The following is a 21,895-nucleotide window of genomic DNA, read 5'->3' on the forward strand; positions in this document are numbered from 1 at the left end:
CCAGTTGCTCATACAAGTGCTCACCCAATTTTGGAGTTATCCCTCATTCCTGTCCGTCTCATTTCACGTTCAGTCCATAAGCGAAGGCTTAAAATGAATTCTTAACTTCTTCACTGCTGGTATCCTAATGCAAATTCAGTTGTCATTGACTGTAGCAGCTTCCTAACCGACTTGCACTCTTGCCCTTCCAGAGTTTCGCACAGTGTGAATTAGTCCTTTTAAAATAGAAACCAGAACCCTTCCTGTTCAAAACCTAAGGATATTTTCTATTGCACCTGAAAAAAAAAAAAAATCAGACCTCTTGCTCTAATTGCAAAACCTGGCCAGTCCCCTCCTCTCTACCTCATACCCCCCTTTTTCCCCCTGAATCTTGATCACACATCAGCCACCTTCACTGCCTTACGTGGAACACCAGCTTCATTTTCTGCCTCAGAGCCTTTGCACATGCTGTTCCCTCTGCCTGGGCCCTTCTCCCAGGCATAGGCATGATTTGTTCATTCAAATCTCTGCTCAAATGCCACCTTCTTAGAGCCTTGTGACCACTCACCTTATTACCCTATCCAGTTGCTCTTATCCCTATTCTCTGATATATGTATGTATGTGTGTGTGTGTGTAACTATATATATATAGTTATATAATTAATATATATAAATATATAGTTTTTACTGTAGCCTGGTATTAGGTTCATATTGATTTTTTTCTTAACATTTTATTAACTGTGTCCTCCATTAAAATGCAAGTACCATGAGAACTCTGTTTCACTTATAACTGGAAGTTTCAGAATGCCTGGTATTTGACATGTATTTATTGAGTGAATGAATAATTAAATGAGTAATACTTCCATGGGCTGCGGTGAAAGCCCTATGAATCAATAGACAGGGACATAACAAATTCTGCCTTTCTGCTGATTTTGTCTTCATTATTACCAGAAATTCTGAGAATCAAAGCACGAGATGAATGGAACATTTTATCAAAGAACTCAGAGTCTAGCAATGAACACCTTAGTTTACTTTTTTCTTATGTATATCATATCACGAAACTGTCTTATCCAGATTCTAAGGCAGTTGTTAATTTTCATATATATTAGGATTTTTTTTTTTTGCCTAAAGAATGTAACATACTCAAATGTTATTAAAAATGTATGTTCAGACCTCAGGACCCGGGAAATGACTCTATGTATTATAAATAGGGAACTATAAAATGAGGAAGCAATAATGGCAAGCTGTATTGTGAGTGGCCAAATTACTTTGTAACTTTGGATTCATCATTTTATTTATTTGCTATTATGTATCTTCATCACAAAGCCAAATAGGTACAGTTATTCATAATTCTGTACTTTCTGGTAAAATACACAGTTAAAATGGGTGAATGTCATCTTTCAAGAAAAGCCATCCCATTTCAAGTGTCTGAGAAGGGTAGGATTTAACTTCTTCAGCTTCTGATGCTTATTTACGTGATAGTTTGGTGGCTGGTTTTCACCGAAGGCCAAAAACACTTGGGCAAAATAATTCATCCTAATGCAGCTGAATGGAATAAGAAAGCAGAGACGCTTGGGTAATTGCAAAGGAATTCAGTTTATTTATGGGACTTTTAGCCCATCTCGTTCATAAAGGATATGAGCTGATTTTAAAAAGTTGATACACATTATGACTTAGGAGGAAGATGAGCCAATATGGGGAGGTGAATATATTTGAAGAGTTCAGTTAAAACACTTCAGCCTGGCACAGTGCTTTGAATGCTTCTTGAGTATGTCAGCTATTTGATGAAACATGCTTTATTGCTTTTCTACTTACATTTGCATAACCACTTTCGAGCAGAAAAACCGCATGATTTTGAACTTGATTATCAAAAAGTCTTGTTAATTGAGTTACTGTCGGGTTGTACTGTCGACTAATTTTTGGTACACAAATATTACCAGAAAAGGTCGCTGAGAAATCCTCCGGGCAATTTATATAGCATTTTGTTTGCTCTTTAGGAAATGATGCCACATCAATTGTCAACTGTCTTCATATTTTGGGTCAGACTTTGGATGCAAGGTAAATGGATATGTTTTTGTCTAAGTGAGCATAGTAGTGCTACACTTAAAAGAATATTAAGACATTCCTTGTCTCTTGATTTCAGTGTTTGGAATTGTAATAAACACTTGTGGGTGAAAACGTATTTTATAAATTACTAATAAATGGCATTGTGTTATTTTTGTGATCATATATATATATCGTTATTTAAATTTCAAGCAATGTCTGTAGCAGCTAGGTATGTAACTGAAGGTTGAAGCGGGAATGTATCATGTCCAGTAAAGATGATGGTAAGCTGCAACTTCAGAGGTCTCAGTAGCTTCTAGGTGTGGTAACTTGTGTTCCACACTTGTGGTAACATTTAGCTTTATAAGGACATGAGCTTTATTGTTATTTTACAGATGAGCAAAGTGAAGCTTTTGATTGCATAGTAAGTGTGGAAGTAGGCCAGTTCCCAAGTCCGTGTACTTTCTACTCTGCCCTCCCAGCCACAGGGCTGGAAACCCAGTCGTTTGCCTAAATACCAAATCCGTGTATCTCGCAGGATTGATTCAGCCTTTAAGTCATACATTTATTTCACTTATTATCCAGGATAGATCTAAATAAAAATTCCTCCATGTCTCCTACAGAGGATACCCCATGATACTCTTGGGTTCTTTATTTTTGCCTTTAAAATTTTACTTGAGGTGTTTTGTATAATAAATGAAAAAAGTAGATGCTATTAGATCCCTTCATTTCCTACTAGAAATAGTGGCATTTGGGGGTCACTTCTGTACAAAGTTCAGCCTTTAGAGGCTCATTTAGCTCATGGCTACACTTCACTCCTAAAACATTTACATCACTTAATGACTTGGTGTAGCAGGGATTCAACGTTTCTTTCACAGCCGTTGCCTCAGAAACCGTTTCGGTTGTGTTGGATTTGGGGATTAGCTGGCTCAAAACCTGTGTTTTGCTCATCATGAAACAAATACTCAAAATTGCTAGAAAATACAGAGCATGAGCGCTGCCTCTTGGTCTGGGCCCTCATTAAGTTGACGGTGAAGACATTTGGGAAAGGTTATGCATTCACAGAGCAATATATTACTGTAAATTCAAGTACGTTGAAAAAGTTTGTTGAGGGTGAATTAAAGTAATTGGCTGAGTGAAAGTCACGGATAAGTAACCAAAGTAGAAGCATGTGTTATTTCTATTCCACTTGGTCCTTTTGCAAGGTATCTGTTCTCTTTCTCTACTTGCTAGGACTGTCATGAAGACTGGCCTGGAGAGTGTTAAAAGTGCGCTCAGAACGTTTCTGGACAATGCGGCGGAGGATCTGGAGAAGACAATGGAGAATCTCAAGCAGGGCCAGTTCACCCACACCCGAAACCAACCCAAAGGTGTTACTCAGATTATCAATTATACCACGGTGGCTCTGTTGCCAATGCTGTCATCATTATTTGAGCATATTGGCCAGCATCAGTTCGGAGAAGATCTAATATGTATGTAAACCTATTACTTAGACTTTCACTATCTAATAGTACAATGAGAAATTGTAAAAGCCCCATCAAGCGCTGCTTATCCATTGAAATGCACTCTTTTTTTTGCCCCCAGAACATTCGGTTGACATTTGAGTTACAGAAACCATTCTTAGAGAGGTAGATCACTGAATCCTATGCATTCACAGAAGAGACCAGGAAGGTAGTGGTGGTGGGCAGTCATTTCCACCTTGTTCAAGTGCAGGTTCCAAATTTTGCTGCTTCTCTGTTCCCTCTTTCCATGGAATTTTTCTAATGCAGTTTGATCACGGGATGTGCAACATTGTTTTCCAATTACGTCTGAGTCAGTGCACATTGTTCCACAAGCTGTAATTCTGACAAAGTCCGTGGCTAAACAATTGGCCTACTACAGTGGCTCACACGCTTTCTATTTGTAGGTTTCGGTCTGTTTTTATGGATTTAATCGGCTATTTTTGCATAGATTTCCATAATTATTAAAAACATCCACAGAATGCTAATAGCAATGCGAAACACAATGATACGTGACCTGTCCCAATTTCCGACTCTCCTACTGATGTTGAGCGTGAGAGATGTAAGCCCTTGTTAAGTGGGTCTTAATGACATGCCTACTCAGACTCTCCACCTTGTAGGTCTCCCAGTGAAGTACGGTTGTGTGTGAAAACCACTGTGTTATTCAGTGGATAACACAGCCGCTACTCGCAGCACATGTCCTTGAACCATTGTAGGAGCATTGCAGTGCAGTGTGGACACGGAACCAGGTCCGGAGGACAAGGATGATTTCTCCATTCATGTCATGGTATATTCTCCAGGAAATACTAGAAGAGTTGGGATTAGAAATCCAAGGTTCTTAGATTTTCTTTCTTGCCTTTTAAACATGCCTTATCGGATCATAGATCACCTATAAGGTATTATTTTAGTTTCTGGCTTCTCTATAAGATTGGCTTCCCGATGCCTTGAATGTCAGGTCAAAAACAAGTAACTCATGACCTCCTCCAGCACTCTCATTATTGTTCACTTAGGTGTTAAAATAAAAGACACAGTCTTTATATACCTTCAAAACAGGAGACACAATCTGCCTGACCTTCCCAAATATTCTTGTGCTTAATTTTATTCTTGAAGAAATCCTTTTTTCTTCCATCTACAGAAAAATTATTCTTAAAATGTTCCTGAGAATGTTCCGAATAATTATAGTCCATTCCATAGAATGCTTTCAGCTCCTTAAAGAAACAAATTTTGTTTGAGAAATAATTTTTTATTTCATTTTACATATCTATTTGTTCTAATTTTGCTTTAAAAACAATTTTTTTTAATGTCTGTTTATTTTTGAGAGAGAGAGACACAGAGCATGAGCAGGGGTAGGGCAGAGACACAGACTCTGAAGCAGGCCCCAGGCTCCAAGCTGTCAGCACAGAGCCCGACGTGGGGCTCAAACTCACGAACTGCGAGATCATGACCTGAGCTGAAGTCGGACATTTAACCGACTTAGCCAACCAGGCACCCCTAATTTTGATTTTTTTTAAAAATGCTAAAACATAAGTATGCCCTCAATATGGAATTTTGGTTTTATTCTAAAATTTCGTACAACAGTGTATAAATAACAAGTGTTTTTGTTCTGTTTTTATTTTTCCTTAGTGGAAGATGTACAGGTGTCATGTTATAGAATTCTGACTAGCTTATATGCTTTGGGAACCAGCAAAAGTATTTATGTGGAAAGGTAAGATTTTAAAACTAACTTTGTGTCAATATCTGTTTCAGGTGTTACAACCATTTATTTCAAGTCTTTGCTTTATCATTTTTTCCTTAGTTACACACTAAACAACGAGATCAACATATTGAATTCCTTGGGAGTAATTGAACAATCTTTAAGCTAAATTTGAATTGATATAATAAAAGTCGATCAAGTTATGTAAAAAAAAAAAAAAAGTAAAGCAATAATGGTAAAGACCATATTCAATGTAAAGATTAAACAGAGCATTTATGAGTCCAGTTTATGAAGGAATCTGCTAGAAGAGTTCCTCGTATGTATCTGAAAAGCAAATTAAGCATGAATATAGGCAGTTATTAAAACCAGCTTTATTTTTCATGTTTTTGCATTCAAGATGAAGAGATCTTCAGATGATGTGGACAGGTCAAGTTCAGGTGTCCCACTGAATTTTAAAATAAGAGGTCACTCGCAACTTCAGTAAAAAGATTTCTGTGAAAAAGACAAGAAAAAGACGGCAGTTTTTTTAAAGGCTAGACTAAAGAAAATGACATTCGGCGAGAAGACTGATGAAATAAACCAGTGAAAGGATATCCTAATGGAATAATACTGAAAAGTTGTAAATTCTCCCCCAGTTAATCTACTACGATACAATTTCAAGTAGAAATTTGGGTTTTGGGGTGCCTGGATGGCTCAGTCAGTTAAGCATCTGACTTCCTCTCAGGTCATGATCTCATGGTTCATGAGTTCAAGCCCTGCATCGGGCTGTGTGCTGACAGCTCGGAGCCTGGAGCCTGCTTCGGATTCTGTGTCTCCCTCTCTCTGCCCCTCCTCTACTCGCATTCTGTCTCTTTCTCTCTCAAAAATAAACATTTAAAAAAAGTTTGTTTTCTTTCTTAAAGTTTTTTAAGAAATTTGTTTTTTATTGAAATTTGGGAAATTCATTTGAAAGTTCATTTGAAAGAATGACTCAGAAGACTAGCCAATAAAATTTTGAGAGAGGGAAAAGTAATGCGAGAGTACTCGCTCATCTGGCCTACCAACTGTTAAAACTTATAAAGCATCAATACGTAGGGGTGCCTGTTGGCTTCGTCAGTTAAGGGTCTGACTCTGGGTTATGATGTCACCACTCCCGAGATTGAGCTGACAGTGTAGAGCCTACGTGGGAGTCTGTCTCTCCCTCTCTCTCTGCTCCTCCCCTGCTCATGCTGTCTGTCTCTCTCTCTCTCAAGATAAATATATTTTTTTTAAATAATAAAAAATAGGGGCGCCTGGGTGGCGCAGTCGGTTAAGCGTCCGACTTCAGCCGGGTCACGATCTCGCGGTCCGTGAGTTCGAGCCCCGCGTCAGGCTCCGGGCTGATGGCTCGGAGCCTGGAGCCTGTTTCCGATTCTGTGTCTCCCTCTCTCTCTGACCCTCCCCCATTCATGCTCTGTCTCTCTCTGTCCCAAAAATAAATAAAAACGTTGAAAAAAAAATAATAAAAATAATAAAAAATAAAGCATCAATAATTAAAATAGGGTGGCAACTACATAGAGCCAGAACAATTAATCCATATAAAAGGACAACTGAGTTCACTCTGAATATTTTTTTACCTGTATTTTCTTTAACACATATTTTATTAACTTTATTTTTTTTTTATTTTGAGAGAGAGAAAGAAACAGAGCACACAAGCAGGGAAGGGGTAGAGGGAGAGGAAGAGAGAATCCAAGCAGGCTATGTGCTGCCAGCGCAGAGACTGATGGGGAGCTCAAATCGCAGACCATGAGATCTTAACCTGAGCCAAAGTCAAGAGCTGGACGCTTAACCGACTGAACCACCCAGGCGCCCCTACCTATATTTTCAGTTAATCTCTTTTCATATGATTTTTAGGGCTTCAAATATTTTATACTGAGGGAGTTTTATAATTTATTGTTACCTCATTTTTGAAAAATGAATGTTTTTTTCATTTCCATAAATGTGAATCTTCGTTCATAGTTTTTTACTTATTTATGTATATATTTAAATATATATAAAATCTATATATATTTAATTTTATTTGTTTTAGTTATAGTTTAGTTATTGTCTCAGTTTAGTTATAGTTCAGTTTATTTACTTTAGTTACAGATTAAAGAATAGGCATATATTAAAGGATTATGATAACATCTCATTGTCTTTCCAGAAAATTGATTCACTTGACACTGTCAAGTTTTACAAGAAAAGCCTTGTTTCCTCACATTTTCCTCATTTCTGATTATTATTCTTTTTACTATTTAAAAATACAATAGTTAAAAATGGGATCCAATGTTAATTTCAAAAAAAAATTTTTTTTTTAATGTTTATTTATTTTTGAGACAGAGAGAGACAGAGCATGAGCAGGGAAGGGGCAGAGAGAGAGAGGGAAACACAGAATCGGAAGCAGGCCCCAGGCTCCGAGCCGTCAGCACAGAGCCTCATGCGGGGCTGGAACTCGTCAACTGCCAAGATGGTGACCTGAGGTGAAGTCGGACGCTTAACCGACTGAGCCACCCAGGCTCCCTCCAATGTTAATTTCAAATGCACTTCCGTAACTCCCACTTCTCAGCCATTGTTTTGTGTTTACTCTGCCATTTTTCTTTATTTTATGAATTGCCTTTCATATCTCTTGTCCATTTTTCTATTAATGCGTTATTTTACTGATTAGTAATGAATTTTATCTACTAAAACCATTTTATTTATAGCAAATATTAATCTCTTGCCTGTTCTTTTTCCCATCTTTGTGACTTATAGCATTTTTATAACTTTATAGTGCTTCTATATGAAACTATGTAAAGATAGTATCTTATGACCTGGGAATTTTTTTTTTTTTATATAATCTGTCAATTATTTCATGTGTGTTTATTCTTCTTAGTTTAATATTTTTAGAAAAGTGGTACCACACTCATAACAGCTAGAAGTTAAAATATTTATCTCTGGGGCACTTGAGTGGCTCAGTCTGTTGAGCCTCCGACTTCAGCTCAGGTCATGATCTCGCAGTTAGTGAGTTCGAGCCCCGGATCAGGCTCTGTGCTGGCAGCTCAGAGCCTGGAGCCTGCTTCGGATTCTCTGTCTCCCTGTCTGTCGCTCTCCTGCTTGCACTTTCTCTCTCTCTCCCTCTCAAAATAAATAAACATTTTAAAAAAAACTTATTCTTTTAGGTTTTTCATTCTTTTTGTTGTTTACATTTAGCTTTTTAATCTTTTACTCATTCAATAAAAATTTAGTAAGCACCAGGTTCTGTGATAACAACCGTAATAAGCAAGATAGATCCCTACTCTCAAAGACCTTAGACCTAATGAGGAACAAAAAACAAAACAAGTAAAGTGAAGAATGTAATATTGGCAGCTTATCATGGGTCAGTGAGCACACAATAAAGAGAATGACATGGGGTGTTCAGAAATGTATGTTTTAGAACGTTTTGAAACGCAGAACTTTCCTCCATTCAACAGAAAGCAGGTAGTAGGTAAGTCAGGTATAAATAGGTGTGTGTCTCCTGGCTTCCATTTTTCTCAATGAAATATGCCTCAGCCAAGTGATGATTCAGAAAAGAAATGTAAGAAGTTTGAGGAAAGTAGTGAATGTCCGGAATGATCATCTCTGGAGTAAGAAGGGAATTTACTGAAAATGAATCTGAATTTCATGTTTCTCTTTAGGTGTTATGTAGAATTCAAATTAAAATTTTAAAACCATCCTCCATGTGGAAAGTATTTATCTTTAAGTGAAATGTCGTTGACATACAATGTTATATTAGTTTCAGGTGCACAGCTTAGTGACCGGACAGTTCCCTATATTACACCATGCTGACCACTCTGAGGGTAGTTACCATCTGTCGCAGCACAACATTATTACAATATTATTGACTGCATTCCTTATGCTGCACTTTTCATCTCTGTGATCTGTTTTATATCTAGAAATTTATTCCTCTTGATCTCCTTTACCTAGTTCACCCATCCCCCAACCTCCTCCCAAAGGAATGATTTATTAAATATTTCTTTTATCTACTGATTTAAAATAAGACCTTCATTCTATACTGTGGTAATAGATTAAATAGGTTATATTTCTAGAATCTCTATTTTGTTCTGTTATTTGACTTTTTAAATTATTAGATCAGTACCATGTAGCCTGAATTGTTAGTACTTTATGATACATTGTAGTATCTGGTAATCCAAACTCTCTCATAACCTCAGCAGTGCTCTCATTGTTATTCTTTTTACCTCTGGGTTTTCCTTGATAAACTTTGGGATTCTTTTGTTAGGATCTAAAAAAGATACATTTTTTTTTATTTTTCTTGCAGTTATAAAGTCATTTGGGGAGAGTATAAAAGTGAAAATTGGGAGGGGTGCCTGGTGGCTCAGTCAGTTGAGCGTCTAACTTCGGCTCAGGTCATGATCTCGTGGTCTGTGAGTTTGAGCCCCGTGTTGGACTCTATGCTGACAGCTTGGAGCCTGGAGCCTGGTTCGGATTCTGTGTCTCCCTCTCTCTGCACCTCCCCCTCTCACACTCTGTCTCTCTCTCTTAAAAATAAATAAACATTAAAAAAAAATTTGTAATGAAAATTGGAAGATGAGTAAAAGATATCTTGGAAAAAATGAAAGAGTGTCACTGTACTAAGAAAAATGTAGGTATCTTAATAAGCATCATATAAAAAACCTGCTATTTCCAAAATACGAATAATCACAGTTGGTCTGAGAATTACTAATTGAATCAAAATTTTAAAGTAAATTATTAAATAGTTCACATGTATTATTAATAAAATAAAAGGACTTGTTCAGTCAGATGTAAGAGAATTCATTACTTTGGGGTCATATATGAAACATTTTAGGCTATTAAATTCTTAAATAAGTATATTCTCATTATTTTCAAACTTTTATTGAACTCCTATTATGTGTCAGAAATTTTGCAATTCTGCATCCCAGTTTTTAGGTAAGGAAAGCAAAACAGAAAGAATGAGTAATTTTCCTAAAGTGATACAAGTATCAGGAATAAGTTTGGGACTCAGGTCTGTCTGAATCAAAGCCTGTTCCCTTTGTGATTTCTTGCTGTCCTAAATTATTTTTAGTAATAAAATGTTATTCAGTGTTTGGATTAAACTCTGTGTTATTCAGTTATTCAGTGTCATTCTAGGAAGAGGTATTTTCTCCTAGCTGACTAAATGTCTAGTCATTTTTAATTAAAATATTAAACTATTAGGTGTTGTTAATTTTATGTAGTCATATATTTTTCCATTAGGAATTTAAAGCTACCAAAGAGAATTGTATGATCTTTTCTTAATTAGATAGATTTTATGGACTTTTAAAGTAAAATATTTATGTAAAGTAATTTCAGGAGGTCATAATACGCTGAAATAACTCATATTGTCCTACATTTAATAAACATGTGCCAGCGAATCCTTGGATTATGTAGGTAGCTAAGGGAAAGAGAGAATTTTTTTTTTAATTTTTTTTTTTAGCGTTTATTTTTGAGACAGAGAGAGAGACAGAGCATGAACGGGGAGGGTCAGAGAGAGGGAGACACAGAATCTGAAACAGGCTCCAGGCTCTGAGCTGTCAGCACAGAGCCCGACGTGGGGCTCGAACTCACAGGCCGCCAGATCATGACCCGAGCTGAAGTCGGCCGCTCAACGGACTGAGCCACCCAAACGCCCCGGGAAAGTGAGAATTTATGTCACTGGCAGGGGGAGCCATGAGTCATGAACTGCCCTGAATCAATTGATCCCAGAATGATTCCTTAAACCTCTTCCTTCCCTTAAAAACGATGAATCAATTTTAACTGTTATTAATAGTTTTTGGTATATATTATGTCTTAATACTTCATAGCTACCTTGAAATTACTTAGTAAATTTTCAGAAAATTGTATTACTGTGTTGATATCACTACTTTATTTTTTTTTTAATGTTTATTAGTGCATTTATTCACCTAGTAAGAATTCTTCCTCAGTAGGTCATTATGTTTAAAAAAAGAAGAAGATGTAAAGAAAGGAAGCAAAGCAAAAGAAATGTCCAGACTCATGGGGGGGATTTGACAGGGTTTTTCTTGTTATTTTGGTCTATAATGTTTTAACTTATTTTTTAATGTTTTATGTATTTTTTTAAATGTCTCAAAAATATGGATGTATTTATTTTTGAGAGAGAGACAGAGCACAAGCAGGGGAGGGGCAGAGAAAGAGGGAGACACAGAATCAGAAGCAGGTTCCAGGCTCTGAGCGGTCAGCACAGAGCCGATGCAGGGGTGGAACTCACAAACCATGAGATCGTGATCTGAGCTGAAGTCAGACACTTAACTGACTGAGCCACCCAGATGCCCCAATGTTTTATTTATTTTAGAGAGAGACAGAGACCACAAGCACAGAAGGGGCAGAGAGAGAAGGTCCAGAGGATTTGGAGCGGGCTCTGAGCTGACAGCAGCAAGCCTGATGTGCAGGGCTCAAACCCACGAACTGTGAGATCATGACCTGAGCCAAAGTCAGATGCTCCCCCGACTGAGCCACCCATGCACCCCTTAACTTCTTTTTAAACTAACGGATAATTTAGCTGTTTTTAAATGGTGGAGACTTTGCTATTGAAAGCAGATGATGTTTTGCAATGTAGAAACTGGATTTGGGGGTTACTTTTATTATTTGCGTGATTATTATCCCTCTAATGTTAGTTTTTTTGTCTTTAATTTTTTTAAGGTTTTTTTATTTTTATTTTTGAGACACAGAGAGCCAGAGCATGAGCAGGGGAGGGGCAGAGAGAGAGGGAGGCACAGAATCCGAAGCAGATTCCATGCTCTGAGCTGTCAGCTTAACTGACTGAGCCACCCAGGTGCCCTTCTAATGTTAGTTTTAAACTTGTTGCCTTTAGTGTAACTTCTTCATTCACTTGGAAGACCTAAAAAACAAACATTTTGCACTTGTAGGCAACGCTCTGCATTAGGAGAATGTCTTGCTGCTTTTGCTGGTGCCTTTCCTGTCGCATTTTTGGAAACTCATCTCGACAAACATAACATCTACTCTATCTACAATACCAAGTCATCGCGAGAAAGAGCAGGTAATGCAGAAGAAGCATGTTCCGTATTTGAGATATGACCTTGAAACGTAATGACATCTACTGTATTTTCCTACAGTGACTTTTTTTCATGGACCATTTCAATTTATTATCTCCAATGCTATTTGTTTTTAAATGTTATGATTTGGAATTCTCTGGAATGTTATATACTATCCCCATAGTGTCTCTGCAAGAAAAGTCGTTTAATTTCTTCAAATTAGCCCTCCTAAGAATAAGACAAAATAATTGGCAGAAATGGAAATAAATGGGTCAGTCTGATTTCTGATTCAGTTCTCTCTCATAGGTACAGCGAGCAGAGGGTGTTATTCATTATATTTATGGATTTGTACCCTTCAGATTGGTTTTTGTTTTGTTTTGTTTGGGTTCACCAGATGTGTCTGTCTTCTTGGGACAGATTAATTCCCAAGTGATTAAGTGATTTTTTTCTCACAGTTTAGTCCAATTTTTATCATTTAAAAAACTTATAAATCTGAAACACAATTAATCAGTGACTCAAATTTGAATCTGACCTTAGCATGTGTATTCTTTTTTTTTTTTTAACGTTTATTTATTTTTGAGACAGAGAGAGACAGAGCATGAACGGGGGAGGGGCAGAGAGAGGGAGACACAGAATCTGAAACAGGCTCCAGGCTCTGAGCTGTCAGCACAGAGCCCGACGCGGGGCTCGAACTCACGGACTGCGAGATCATGACCCGAGCTGAAGTCGGCCACTCAACCAACTGAGCCACCCAAGCGCCCCTTAGCATGTGTATTCTTAAGATTTTTATGTACGTCTGTATGCATACTAGGTATCTATAAACAGTCATGCCCCGAATTGTCTTTCACTTGGGAAAATCTATTTTTCTGGGTTGGTAGGCTCATTTTTCCCACTGTCCCAGTTGAAAAGCTTTTAGGACCATTGCTGATGATTTCAAGGATCAGTCTGTGAGAACCTGTTAGAATTATTTACTAGGATTTGAAATGAGTTGGATGGCCAATAGTTAACATAGCAGAAACGACTTATTTCTCCAATCAGCCATTGAAAGCGATCAAAACAGAGTTCTCAAGGCTTAAACATTATGTAGGTGTCCTCTCATATTACTTTTTTGTTTGATTTCTTCTAAGTCTGATACCATATACTGCATTTCCTTTGCTTTCCAGTAGCCCTAAAGAGTTCTCAAAACTTAGGCAAGAACTATTTGTTGTCCACAAGTGCATCCCTCTCTGTTAATGAGATCATTTCTCTGTGTAACTCTTTTGAGGAGATCTGCTGGTTATACTTGTTTTATAATGCCTTTTATCAAGTAAGGAATCTTTTAAAACCTTGAATCGTCATTATTTAATTTGCCCATTTTATAATTCTGATTTCCTATAACAGAGGAAGCTAAGGCAAAATATGTTGAATGTGAGTTAGCAATATTTCTCTGCATAATTGCCACAATATATTTGTAAACAGTAAAACATGGTTGAATTTGAGCTACTAGGCTTCTGTGTAAACCTGTCTTACTAAGTTGTCTTAGTTAGGATTTTTGACTGATTAATCCTTTTGCTGTGAATCCAGAATGAAGCAGATTTGTTATTTATTGCAGAAAAGGAAACACACAGAGCAGATAATTTACCTGCTTTTGTTTCTGTAACACACATTTGCATAACAAAGTAAAGGAATTGAATTGAAGGATCCGCTTTCATTCAGGTTTTAGCCATGGCACAAGTAATTGTTTGCAACATACACTGAGGGAAATGGGGGAGATTTGACATAAGAAAGTATTAGACTTGGATTCTTTCTTTCAGGGGGGTTTTAGTTGCAGTACGGGAGAGACCGGTAGATACATGTGATAGAATTCAGAATAAAGGACGCTAAGGGCACAAAAATGCAGTGTTCATTGAGGATACCAGAACGGCTTAACTGAGTTGGTTCAAGAGGAATCTTGAAGGGCCCCTGGATGGCTCAGTCAGTTAAGTGTCTGACTTTGGCTCAGGTCATGATCTCATGGTTGGTGAGTTCAAGCCCTGCATCAGGCTCTCTGCTAACAGCTCTGAGCCTGGAGCCTGCTTTGGATTCTGTGTCTCCCTCTCTCTCTGCCCTTCCCCCACTCGTGGTCAGTCTCTCTCTCTCTCTCTCACTCTCTCTCAAAAATAAACACTTAAAAAAATTTTTTTTAAAAAGTTCTTCAAGGAGAAAATAGCCATTAAAAGGAGCCTGACAAAGTTCAGGAGGGAGTCCGGAAAGACTGAATACATTGAGATTAAGGAAAAGGGAATGTGGTCAGTGATGGGAAATGCCACTGTAAGTTAGCCACGTAAGGGTTTGTGAAAAAGGGCGATCAGTTAAGTGGTGGGAAGCACTTTATGGAAAGTTAAATTTATAGAAAGCAGTTTATGGAAAGTTAAACAATCCAGGGGAGATTCAAAGCATCGCAGCAGGCTGCTGGGGAGGAGGCGCTACAGAGTATAATTATATGTTGTATGTTATATATATAATGCATATATATTATGCTGTGTACAGAGCATATATAAGTGGCTCAACATAGGGCCTAAGCATGGCCTCTGTAGTGGGGCATTGAGAACACAGGCCGAGCCCTGAACAGGGACCTCAGAGCTCCTTGCTCTGAAAATAGGTGATGGTCGCAGAAGGATAGACCACACAGAAGGCCTGTAGGCAGAGACCTTTGATATTCTGGTTTGCTCTGAAGTAGAAGAAATGGTCATTTTCTGATCTTAAAGGAGTGAGGCGTGGTGGTAAGATAGGAACCTGGGGAAAAGAGAGAACTTTGGATATAGCTGCCACCAGTAAAGAGAGGGAGCCGGTGGAAGGCCCGCCGGGTCTTGCCGAGCTCTGAAGCCCAGAGCAAGATGGCTGCTTGTGGCTGCCATACACAGTGGAAGTGTGGCCGTCCTCGTAAGTCCGTCCTTTCACTGAACGCGGTTCACTCTTACGTGTGTTTCTCTAGCTCTGAATTTGCCAACTAACGTGGAGGATGTGTGCCCAAATATACCGTCTTTGGAGAAACTCATGGAAGAAATTGTGGAATTAGCTGAGTCCGGCATTCGCTACACACAGATGCCACACGTCATGGAAGTCATACTGCCCATGCTTTGCAGCTACATGTCTCGTTGGTGGGAGCACGGACCTGAAAATAATCCAGAAAGGGCTGAAATGTGCTGTACCGCCCTGAACTCCGAGCACATGAACACGCTCTTGGGGAATATATTGAAAATCATATATAATAACCTGGGAATTGATGAGGGAGCCTGGATGAAGAGGTTAGCAGGTAAGAATTGGAGAGGGATGCATCACGTGAATTTGTTTCATTTCCAAAAGTCTTTGAAATAACAGAAGACTAGGGACACCTGACCGGCTTGGTCAGTAAAGCATTCGGCCCTTGATCCTCGCAGGTCATGAGTTTGAGCCCCACGTTAGGTGTAGAGATTTCCTAAGTAAAAGAACGTTTTAAAATGAAAAGAAATACAGAACTACTAGAATTTTCCTATCTTGGGCCTCATTAATATTTTCTTCTGTGCTCAAAAAATCTTTAAAAATATTGTTTCTGTCACGCTGTTCTTTAAATAATAAAAAAAAATGTAGATTTGATCAGGCATCAGGTGACTTGTCATATTGATACAACTTTTAAATAAGTAGACATTTTCCTGATTGGACGGTCTCTGTAAGACTGATCAGGAAGTGCAGCAGCAAAAACTAATGGTTCTGTAGACAGAGACGAAAATAAAACTGGATTTTGAAACAACCCCCTTTTAGCGATTCATCTTATCAGGAGTGGGGAGAGGATAACCAAAACAGAGTCAAGAATCTACATTTGTCTGTCTTTGCACCTCCCACCTCGGACAATGTGGACCAGCTTCAAGGATGGACAAGATGGGTGTTTAAAAAATTCAGAAATAAATAAATGACCTGTGCAGTCTGAGTCTCCCACTGGGACAAGGCTGGGGAAGCCAACGCGGGATGGCTGTATGTAGGCTCGTGATTATTCAGTGGTGCCTACTCCTTGCAAAGAAAGAGCCAGAAGAACGTTTTCCATCTGGGGATTTTTTCTTCTTTTTGTGAAAATAATTGATTTCCAAAGTGAATGAACATTTTTCCCCCATTCCAAATTAGCTGCCAATTAAAAAAAAAAAAAACAAGAAAGCACATCAAATTCAATTCAGTAATCATTTTTGAACAGCAACTGTGTAATTAGGTTTGGGACTAGAAAAACGCCTGAGGCATGGGCTGAATCCTGAAAGAAGCCTTGTGCTGGGGGAGGGGAGGCGGGTGGGGCAAAATCATGCTACAGTTGTAATTATAAGCTGTCGTCTTTTTAATGCCTGTTGATGCCGAACAGAATATTAATGTCTGTCTTCAAACAGTATTTTCACAGCCCATTATAAATAAAGTGAAACCTCAGCTCCTGAAAACTCATTTCTTGCCATTAATGGAGAAACTCAAGAAAAAAGCAGCGATGGTGGTGTCGGAGGAGGACCATCTGAAAGCTGAGGCCAGGGGGGATATGTCTGAGGCAGAGCTTCTCATTCTCGATGAGTTCACCACTCTGGCCAGAGATCTCTATGCCTTCTACCCGCTCCTGATTAGATTTGTGGACTATAACAGGTACACTGTTCCCAAGGGATTCATTTCTCCGATTCAGTCATGACCTTGCTGGGTTCATGTGTCCTGATGAATGGCTTCATTCGCTTGGTGATGAGCTGGTGCGTGATTGTGACCTAACCAGATGTGTATAGACAAGGTGATTTTCACCAAGCATCTCGAGATGACAAAGGGAGATCTCATTAGTAGTCTGCCTTCTGCAAAAGTTAGCAGTTTGATAGTTACAGTGTTTAAATTGCTTTAAGTGTAAAACAGATGTACTCCAGTGGCCATCTAGGGCCTCTGTGGACAGCACACTTGCCCTTAGTTTGCTTGGTTTGAAATTTAACTTAACGGGTGATTTTTTTTTTTTAAGTTTATTTATTGTGAGAGCAAGAGAGAGAAAACAGCATGAGTAGGGGAGGGAGAAAGAGAATCCCAGCTCAGAGACCAATGTGGGGGAGCAATGTGGCTCAAGTAATGAGATCATTAGTTGGGCCAAAATCAAGGGTCGGATGCGTAACCAGCTAAGCCCCTCAGGCGCCCCTGAGTGGGTGATTTAAAAAAAAAAATCAAGTGGAAGGAGTAACTGAGACACCACTTTATTTATATGTGATCCAGGGCAAAGTGGCTAAAAGAACCTAACCCAGAAGCAGAGGACCTTTTCCGCATGGTGGCCGAAGTGTTTATCTACTGGTCAAAATCCCACGTAAGTAGAAAAATATTGCTTCCGGTTTGGTTTATTTTAAGGGCTTTCAAGTTTTCTTTTTTTTGTTTGTTTGTTTTCTTTTTTTTTTTTAATGTTTGTTTATTTTTGAGAGAGGGGTAGACAGAGTACAAGCTAGGGAGGGGCAGAGAGAGAGAGAGGGAGATACAGAATCCGAAGCAGGCTCCAGGCTCTGAGCTGTCCTCACAGAGCCCGACGTGGGGCTCACTCGAACTCACAGACCAGGAGATCGTGACCTGAGCCGAAGTCGGACGCTCAACCGACTGAGCCACCCAGGCGCCCCAGGGCTTTCAAGTTTTCAACTAATTTTCCAGTCCCTTTAGTAAATGCCTGTGACGGTGTTTCTCAAGCTAGCCTCCTAGGTATCCCTTAACTGGTGTGGAGACAGGACACATTCCCCGTGGTAGTTTGAAGCACTATAAACCTTCATTTGTTTGGTAATTTGTATTAAAAAAAAAAAAAAGTCACTGAGGGGTTTTCAGTTGCACTCCATAAATGCTTTTTTCTGTTTGCCTCTAAATCTTAGGGTAACGGGGACACGGGGATGTGGCATTTTCTCCTCTAGGCTTCCCTCCTGTAGGTGTTTTGCTGAGCCCCCGGGAGCACGCATGATGCCTAGTTTGAGAAATGCTAGGATGGACTTTTGTTTTTCAATCACAAGATACATTTGTTTACTTGTTAAAGATACTACTTCTTTAAATTTGTTGCACACACTCTTGTTTCTACAGGAGTTTAGTTTCACGTACACGTTAGAATAAAATACAGTCCCTGCTCGGAATCCTGTTGAAAAGAAATTATAAAGTACATCTTTAGTGAATATTTTCACTATTTTGTATGCTGCAAGTGGAACTATATGTTTTTAAGTCTGAAAAAGGTTTTAATAATAAGAACTCGAGAGCATTCTATAATTATTCTGAATAACTCGCAGAAAATGGGTTAAGTGAACATTGATTATCGTCCCAGATTATTTCAAAATCTTAGAAATTTTGTCTCAGTTACGATTCTGTGGCACTTTGTAAATGTGAGACTCCAAGAAAGAAAATCCTCAACCTCAGTTCCATTATTTGAGAAAACTTCCTTGTTTATTTCGTCAGATTGTTATCTAAATCCTGTTATTTTGGAAATGTCATATTTAAAAAAAAAAAAAAATTTCCCACTTAATGTCTAGAATAATGCATAAATATTTGTTGCCTGCCTCTGAGGAGTCTGTCAAACTTGATATCAAAATGTATGTAAAAACATACATCAAAAAATATAAGCACACTGAAATAATATATGAAATAATGGCCTTTTTAATATATGCATTTGTATTTCACATTGACTTTGATTTTCTGTGGTGCCTAAAATTCATTTAGGTCTTTATGTTCCTCTAGATAAAAAGCAAATGATTTCTCATCCTATGTAACTCATGTTGAGGGGTGCATTAGATGGTTCAGGGTGCTTTTCAAGGAATATTTGAAATCCAGAGCCCAGGACTGAATCACTTAAGAAAACTAAAACCTGCATATTTTCCCTTGAAGAACTGAGACTCTTCAACTTCATTAATCACCAAAATACCAAAAAAAGGCTTCTTTAAATTTATATGCAAGACATAATTTTGGAACAAGTATTTGGAGGAGTATTTATCATCATCAGTAGATTTTTAGATGAATGTCTAATGATAATTTCAAGAGTAAGAAAAAAATCTGAATATGTACTTTTGAATCTCATGGGATTTTTTTTCTTTATTAAAATTTTTTTTTAAATATTTATTTATTTTTGAGAGAGAGAGAGTCAGAGCATGAGCGGGGTTGGGGCAGAGAGAAAGGGAGACACAGAATCCGAAGCAGCTCTAGGCTTCAAACTGTCAGCACAGAGCCCAATGCTGGGCTCGAACTCACGAGTCATGAGATCATGACCTGGGCTGAAGTCGGACGCTTAACTGACTGAGCCACCCAGGCACCCTTTGAATCTCATGGGTATATTTAAAACACAAATCTGTTAGTGTGTGTCATATATATTCTTACCCAAATATTTAAAGATGAAACTCATGAGCAACCATGTTGTTATGAATAGTAAGATTAGAAGGTTAACGTGAGCTGAAGGAAAGTCGAAGCTTGGTCTTTTCACTGTCCTTCACACAAAATATGTTATTACTTATCAATTGTTAACATTTTGGATGCTTACTAGGAAATTATTTTATTGGAGTTTTGCTCATCTAAAAGAGGAAGAAGCTGAGGCATCTGGGTGGCTCAGTGGGTTAAGCGTCTGATTTCAGCTCAGGTCATGATCTCACAGTTCATGGGTTTGAGCCCCGCGTCGGGCTCTGTGTTGACAGCTCAGAGCCTGGAGCCTGCTTCAGATTCTGTGTCTCCCTGTTTCTCTGTCCCACCCCCACTTGTGGTCTGTCTCTTTCTCTCTCTCTCAAAAATAAATAAACATTAAAAAAAAAAAAAGAGGAAGAAGGCATGTGCTTAGATTGTTAATTTCTGTTTTAAACCTCTGATTATTTCTACTTTCATTTTGTGTTTGCTTTCTTCACTACCATTCCTCAAACAGTTGACTTTGACTGTGTTCTCCCACTCCTGAATTGAACATGAATAAAATAACGTCAATAGTATTTGAAAAAGTAGATAAAATATCTGGCAGAATGGAAAGCTACATCATAGCTGTGCACGCCCCATGTTTCTTCCAAGAAGCAATCTGTGCCTTTCGCCAGCTACATTGGGATTTGAGTACTGATTCTATCCCTTGGTAGGTGTGTGACTTTGGTGCTTAAAATATTCTGGATCTTAGTGTTCCCGCCTTTGAAACATTACATATTTGTATCTAGTTCCCAGAATTGTTGCCCCACGCCAAGCACTCTCATTATATACATAACAAATATTTGCTCCCTTTCTTATTAAATCTGTATCAAACTACTACTCCTCTTTGTAAAGACTTTTGGGTCCTGTGTAACCTCTTGATTACATGGGCTTCTTATCTGTGTGGTTTTAACTGAAATTTTCTTTGCACCTTCTCAGAATTTCAAAAGAGAAGAGCAGAACTTTGTGGTACAGAATGAAATCAACAATATGTCTTTCCTTATTACGGACACCAAGTCAAAGATGTCAAAGGTATTAGTATAATACGTTGTACTGTTCTAGAAAATGTCTGAATGTAACTTTCATTTGCTGATTTTCTTTTAGATCTTTTGAGGATGTATAACTGAGATTTTATAGATTTTGTAATACTATTTACCGATTAAACACATATGCATACACACAGTTTTAAGGAAACCTAGGATGTGAGTAGGTATGGTTAGACAGACCCAGAAATGACTTTCATGAAGGAAGAGGTTTTTAGTCACAGTTTCCTAGAAACAGAAGGCGTGTCATATGGGGGGGGACATGTGGCAAAGCACTGTTGGTCTTGTGGCAGAGGGAACAAGGGGACAAGGTGGGCAGGAACCTGTATTACGGTTTTTGTGGGACTGGACGGGCAAAGCAGAGTTGGCTAGTTTGCATAATTTCAGTGGTCTCTGGGGTGTAAGGAGTGTCCCTAGTTGGGGTACGTAGCCCTGGGGCGATTAGGGTAAGTGGATGGAGGCCCAGGTAAAGGAGGCGGTTGGGGAATATAGGACTCTGGGTTGGTCGGTCGATCTATGAAAGGCATGCTTGCAGGAAAGTCGTTTATTATCTGTAGGAAATGACTAGCTTTGGGAGGGGCGATCAAGGATCATCAAGACCCCAAGACATCAAAGTCTCAGAATGAAAAGGCATGCTTAACATACCCACCCACCTGCAAACACACACACACACACACACACACACACGCACACACACACACACACACACACACACACACACACTCTCTTGGACATCAGAATAATTAGCCGCATTGTTTAAGAACCACATGGATGGATTCCAGGTTCTCACATAGGAGATGTGGGGGGATGCCTCTAAATTTTTGTCTTCTGTGTCACTCATGTTAGGGAGGGGAGGACCTCTCCAAACACTTAAAGATCCATGCCTTTGTTATTTGAATTACCACTAAATAAGAAAATGAACAGATTACAGACACAGAAAGTATGTAACACCGAAAGTATGCTGCCAGATGGCCAGAGATGCAGCATAGTGTGAGTCTGGCCAAGGAAATCAGTCTCTAACTCCGTAAGTTATGGGGTGGCGTTTCCTTGGCAGGGACACCTGTTCCCCTGAACCCTAGGAGTGACTCGTGCCTGTCACCTGCTTTGTTGGTGATCACTGGGACGATTGAATAGCATCCCTCAATGCTCCTAGTCTTTTTTAGGGTTTTAAACGCATGCATTTGACACGATTACAGAGGAACTAAAAGCTAAGGGTAACTGAAGCTTTGCATGCCTGCAATGTCTG

At 38.7% G+C, this 21,895-nt stretch overlaps 1 protein-coding gene across 7 annotated transcripts in view; it reads left to right on the forward strand.

The window, feature by feature from the left end:
• The window catches only part of RYR2 (ryanodine receptor 2), a 749,501-nt gene that overhangs the window by 601,207 nt on the left and 126,399 nt on the right, over positions 1 to 21,895 (forward strand). For all 7 annotated transcript variants that reach the window (XM_053207799.1, XM_053207801.1, XM_053207802.1 and 4 more), the window contains 8 exons: positions 1,976 to 2,036; positions 3,255 to 3,493; positions 5,144 to 5,225; positions 12,107 to 12,237; positions 15,186 to 15,506; positions 16,600 to 16,840; positions 17,438 to 17,525; positions 20,546 to 20,638. In XM_053207799.1, coding sequence (XP_053063774.1) covers positions 1,976 to 2,036; positions 3,255 to 3,493; positions 5,144 to 5,225; positions 12,107 to 12,237; positions 15,186 to 15,506; positions 16,600 to 16,840; positions 17,438 to 17,525; positions 20,546 to 20,638 — 1,256 coding nt within the window. The remainder of the gene's footprint in view (positions 1 to 1,975; positions 2,037 to 3,254; positions 3,494 to 5,143; positions 5,226 to 12,106; positions 12,238 to 15,185; positions 15,507 to 16,599; positions 16,841 to 17,437; positions 17,526 to 20,545; positions 20,639 to 21,895) is intronic.

The sequence above is a fragment of the Acinonyx jubatus genome, chromosome D2 (genome assembly GCF_027475565.1).
Source record: "Acinonyx jubatus isolate Ajub_Pintada_27869175 chromosome D2, VMU_Ajub_asm_v1.0, whole genome shotgun sequence".
Classification (NCBI taxonomy): domain Eukaryota; kingdom Metazoa; phylum Chordata; class Mammalia; order Carnivora; family Felidae; genus Acinonyx; species Acinonyx jubatus.